Source organism: Annulohypoxylon maeteangense (genome assembly GCF_022496945.1).
Source record: "Annulohypoxylon maeteangense strain CBS 123835 unplaced genomic scaffold GGS22scaffold_4, whole genome shotgun sequence".
Lineage (NCBI taxonomy): Eukaryota > Fungi > Ascomycota > Sordariomycetes > Xylariales > Hypoxylaceae > Annulohypoxylon > Annulohypoxylon maeteangense.
The window spans coordinates 2,149,255-2,155,348 of record NW_025953251.1 but is presented as its reverse complement, the minus strand read 5'-3'; the positions used below and the strand labels follow the sequence as shown (position 1 = coordinate 2,155,348).

The 6,094-nt window shown below is 25.8% G+C and overlaps 1 protein-coding gene across 1 annotated transcript; it reads right to left on the bottom strand.

Moving 5' to 3' along the window:
• Positions 1-3,683: 3,683 nt before the first annotated feature.
• On the bottom strand, positions 3,684-5,088 carry GGS22DRAFT_113081 (NAD(P)-binding protein). Its single transcript, XM_047958008.1, has one exon. The coding sequence runs from the start codon at positions 4,775-4,777 to the stop codon at positions 3,998-4,000; it is 780 nt and encodes a 259-aa protein (XP_047821522.1). The 5' UTR covers positions 4,778-5,088; the 3' UTR covers positions 3,684-3,997.
• Positions 5,089-6,094: the final 1,006 nt, after the last annotated feature.

The window sequence follows — 6,094 nt, the reverse complement described above, 5'->3', positions numbered from 1 at the left end:
AAATAAATAAAAAAAATTAATCGAAAAGTTTTTTAATAAAAAAATCCACTTATTTTTAAACTTAAAAATTTTTAATTTTTTTTAAAAAATAAAAATATTATATTTTTAATTTATTTAAATTTATTCGAACTTTTTTATATAATATATAAAGAAAATATTAAAAATTAAATACGGGATAAAATAAAAAAACTTAAAAAAATATATAAATAAAAACGAAAAATATATTAAAATAATTTACCCGTTAAAAATAATAAACCGAAAATTTTAACGTTAATTTTTCGATTTTTACGTTAAAATATATACCGTAATAATAATTAAAAAATAAAAATACGTAAAATATATATTACGTTAAATAAAAATAAATATAAAAAATTAACGTTAATCGATCGTATTTTTCGAAAAATATTAAAACTAAATAATAAAAAAAAAATCGATAATTAAAATTTATATATTTTAAAAAAAAATTATATAAATTAATATTAATATTATTAATTAAATATTAAACTTTTAAACGTAATAAAATTTTATCGAATATTATTAAATAAAAATAATTTAAAATGTAAATAAATAAATTTTAACGTTTTTAATAAAATAATTATCGAAAAATACGCCGAAAATTAATTATTAAATAATAATAAAAAATTATAATAATTAATATTAAAAATAATTTTTAAAAATTTTTATAAATATTTAAATATTTTTAATAAAATAATATTAAATAAATTATTTTTTTATCGTTTAAAAATAAATTATTATATAAAATTAATTTTAAATTTAAATTATTTAAAATATAATTTATTATATAAAATATTATTAAAAAAAATTAAAACGTATAAAAAATATATTATAAAAAATTTATAAAAAAAATTTATAAAATTATTATTAATTTTATAAACGGTTTCGATTTTATTTTTATAAAAAATAAATAAAAAATTATAATTTTATATAAATTATCGAAAATTAAAATTTTTAATTATAAAAAATTACTATTTTTTTATATTAAAAAAACGTTAATAAAAATAATTTAAAAAAAATGTTTTTTAAAATTAATATAAAATAAACGTTTTATAAAATTTAATTAATAAAAAACGTTAAAAATTTTATTACGTTTAAAATAAAATACGAATTATATTATTATAAAATGATTTTTTTTAAACTTATTAATAAATTATTTATTTTTTAACGTTATATAAATTATATATTTCGAAAATATATAAACGAATTTTATATAACGTATTTTAATAATATTTTAATTTTTTTTAAAAATATAAAAAATATAAAAAATATATAATTAAAATTTTATATAAATTTTAAAAAATTAAATTATAAATTAACGTTATAAAATATTAATTTTCGCGCATTTTTCGTATAATACGAAAATAAAAATCGAAATAAACGTTTTTAATAATATAATTATAAAAATTTTATTAAAATAAAATTTATGTCATGGCTCAGCCATGAGTGGCTTGACAAGAAGTGGCTGAACACACTTCTTAAGCTAGGACCACATGTACGAAGGCGGTGAGGAGGATAAGCCGAACTAGCCTAACTTAGGTTAACGCTAGATTCTGCCGATGCAAGGGTCATAAAACCCCACTTGCATCGCTACTATAGATCTTTTCTTTTTCTTTTCTTCCTTAGCTTAATTAATACATGCAACCCCGATTAATAGTTTAACCCCCGTGTTAAACATTAATTTGGTTTCATCCTTTGTAATAATTTATTTAAAAAACTTTAACATTTTATAACGTTTTATTTAAAATTTTTATAAAAAACGAAATTAAATTATAAAATTTATAATAAAAAAATATTAATAATTATTAAAACATTATTATATTAATAATTAAAATTAATAAATTTATAATATATTTAATTATTTTTTATCGTAATAAATTATAAAATTTTAAAATATTTTATTATAAAAAAATTTTAAACTTATAATAAATAAATTAAATAAATTTAATTTTTTAATATAATTTTTTTATTATATATCGTTTTAAAATTAATAATATAATATTAAATATATTATTAAAATTATAAAAAAAAAATCCGCATTTAAAAATAAAAACGAAATAAATAATATATAATAATATTATTTAAATTAACGATAATAAATAATAATTTAATTAAACTTTTTATAAATAAAAATTATTTTAATTATATAAAATTATTTATTTTAAATAAATACGATATATTCGAATTTTTCGAAGTAACGTTTATAAATTATATTTTAAAAATAAACGGCGAATTAAATAAATTATAAAATTATTAAAAAAAAGTTAAATTATTCGAAAAAAACACTTAAAAATATTTAATAATTTAATAATATAAAAAAAACGATTTATTATTTTAAATTAAAATAATTTCCGTATTTAAATTATTAAAAAAATATATAACCGTTTAAAAACTATATATTTAAAAAAAAAAAATCTCGCCGTTTTATTACCGATAAATATTAATAACCGGGTTTTTATATTTAAATAAATACATTTATCGTAAATTATTTTTATCGTTTAATTAAAATATTAAAAAATAAAATATCGAAATTATTATTTTTTTTATTAATTTTAAAAATAAAATAAAAACATTTCGTAATAAATTTTAAATCGTTAAATATAATTAAAGTTAAAAATAATAATATTTTTATTATTATATATTATTTAACGAAAATATTATAATACGTTTTTTATAAATAAAAATTAAATTTTAAATTAAATAATAAAGTTTTTATTATCGTAAAATTAAAAACGAAAATTAATTAATTTAATAATAAATTTAATTTTTAATAATATCGTTATTATACGAAATTATTACGAAATATTCGAAACGTTTTAATATATATAAATTTAAATTTTTTTATAAATAAAACGATTAACGTTAATTTAACGTTAATTATTTACAAAAAAATCTTAATAATTTTTTATTAAAATAAAAATTAATAAACTCGTTAAAAAAATAATAATAAATTTTAAATTAAAAAAAAATAAAATAAAAAATAAGAAAAAATTTCGTATTATAAATTTATTACGATAAATTAAAATATTAAATTAAATAAATAAATTAAAATTTAAATTTAATTTAATATTTAATATTAAACTTTAAAAACGTAATTTATAAATTAATAAAATTTTATTAAATAAATATTAATTTTATAAATTTTTTAATTTAATTTATTAATTAAAAAATTTTTTTTAAATTAAAATTTTTTTTAAAAAATTATTTAAACGATAATTTTTCGATATATTTAATAAAATTAAAATAAAAACACCGAAATAAATAAAATTTATTAATAAAAATTCGAAAATTTAAATTAAATTTTTTCGAACGTAAAAATTATTATAATTTAATTATAAATAATTTAATAAAAAATAATTAAATATATTTTTTAAATTAAAATTATATATACGAAAATAATAAAAAAAATAAAATAAATTAATTTAATTTAAATTAATATTAAATTTTATTAAAATAAAAATTATAAAATTTCATTTATATTATTATTATAAATTTTTTTTAACTTAATTAATATATATAATTTTAATTAATAATTTAATTTCCGTATTAAATATTAATTTAATTTTATTTTTTATAATAATTATTTTAAATTTAAAATATTAATATAAATTTTTTTTAAAAAATAATAATTTTTTTAAAAAATTTAATATATTTTATTATTAATTTTTTTAAAGTTTATTTTTTTATTATAATAAATAATTAATTTTAATATGAAAAGCCGAAAACGCTTACATGCATAACAGTTAATGGCTATAAACTTTATGTAAAAAAAGGAAAAAATCTAAAAAACAAGAGTTACACGGTCGGAAAAGACGTCATTGCCTAAGTCTCGAAGCGTTCTTAGTGTTCGGCCTCAATGTTAATCCAGGCTCCATCCCATAACGCGTTTCTATTGATTTGATTGTTCCCCCCTCATTACAAACCGAGTTCATGCTATGGCAAGCCTCGCGCAAAGCTCACATTATCACAGGTGTCATCAGAATTATGCAGCGAGGCCGCCGTCGACCATCAAGATCTGGCCGGTGATGTAGGATGCCTTCGACGAAGCCAGGAATGCGACTGCCTCGGCTATTTCGGCAGCCTCGCCCCAGCGCTTCAGCGGTGTCCCCTCGGTGGCGGCCTCCAACAGCGCTCGCGTCGGCGTTTCCATCATTGGCAATACCATACCGGCGTTGATAACGCCGGGTCCCACGGCATTGGCGCGGATTCCGTTAACAGCCTCCTCAGTGGCGAGCTGGCGCACCATCATTGCCACGGCGGCCTTTGGCGTGGCCGAGAGCGCATCACACGGCACGGTGCGGCTCACTGCGCTGGTGACCAGGGCCACGAACGAGCCGCCCTTGCCCTCACGCAGTACCGGCACGCCGACTTGGGCGATGTTGTAGAAGCCGTAGATGTCGGTCTCGATGACGCCGCGGAAGGATTCCTCTTTGAATGCCGCCAGCGGACCCGTGTCAAACACGAGGCCTCCGGCGGATACTACCGTGTGCACCCGCTTGTACGTTTCCACGGCGTGCTTGAAGACAGCCTCGACAGCCTTGCGATCGGTGACATCGCAGGCAACCGCGCTCGCCTGGCGCCCGAGCTTGCGCAGCTCCTCTACCAGGGACTCTGCCTCGGCGGGGCGCGACCGGTAGGTGACGACAATGTTGGAACCGCGCTCCGCCATTAGGCCGGCGCTTGCGCGGCCGAGGCCGCCCGAGCCGCCGAAGACCACGGCGCAGCCTTCGGAAAATTCAGGTGTGGTGACGCCAAAAGCCATTGTTGTTTCTCCTCGCTGTTTTTAATTTTTTTATCTTTTAGTCGCGCGGCGGTGGATTGCTACGCAGATTGGGTGATTGTTGATCGGTGTAAGTATTGGTTTGAAGAACGAAATGCTCTTCGTATTCTCCTATATATGTAAATAAAACGGTGTGGACCTACGCAGCTGACGATGACTCCGGTCCCGTAAAATCATCCTAAACCGATAGCTATGCTTACATAGTAGTATATCTGCCACGTGGCAAGCGACCCGAGGCGCATACAAAACTATTCCTCTTAAAAAGGGGAGGGTAATTATTTACTCTGTAGCTACCCCGAAGCCCGGTTAATAACCCGTGCCAGGATTCAAGCTACATAGTACAATAACCTCTTCAGGTGGCAGTTTTCTTCAGCCAAGGATTAGGTGGGATGGTACATCGAAGCATTGACAACAGCATACGAGCTCTCATAAAAGTTCGATTCTAATTGGTCACGAGCACCCACTTGTTATGTGAAATTTTTATTTGTGGTCTCTATCCCTGGCTGAAGAAAACTGCCACTTGAAGAGATATGTAGAATATCCATTCTTCGACCCACACATCAATAATCATTCGATATGATATGATACCAATACGGACTGAGTATCAGACGAAGTTAACCTGGGTCTGCTGCGCCGTTGCTAGATGGCACGGACCCGTCAGGACGGGGAAATGATAGTCGTCGTACTGGGGGTCCTTCATGCCGGGAGCGTCCGTGGTAGGGGCGGTGGCTATCCTAGCTTTCAAGGGCTGAGCGGCGCAGCGGCGGTCAGAGTGTAGTTTCGATGCAAACAGCAAGAAAGAGAGCGAGGGCAGCTCTGGGAGGTTAATATAATAATAGTGCCCGACTAAGAGTGCCTGCATGAACAGGATAGGAGGACGTGGTATACCTTGACCAGTTATCCTGGGCGTGAAGACGAGGAGATCATCGACGGGAAATTCGTAACCCTTGCAAAGAAAGTAGTCCCTCAGCATAAACCAACCCTCAAGCAAGAGAAACGAGAGAGGAGGTTCTTGACCGAGGTAATAAATATTACCTAATATTCGTGATACGCTCAATAGGTATATCCCCGCCAGTAGTACTGGTATTGGTGATTAATAAGGTTGGTATTTGATTTACTTGCCGCAAATCTCATGTCGACCTGGTGGGTGTATCCAAAATATAAAATGCTTATAAGAATAAAATTCCCCTTATAACGACTAAAGCTTATTAAATGGATGCTGTCTCTCTCCGGATATAAAAAGCCTGATTTACCCATCAGACCCCTTTACGCACTGAAACTGTTGGTTATTGTACCCCT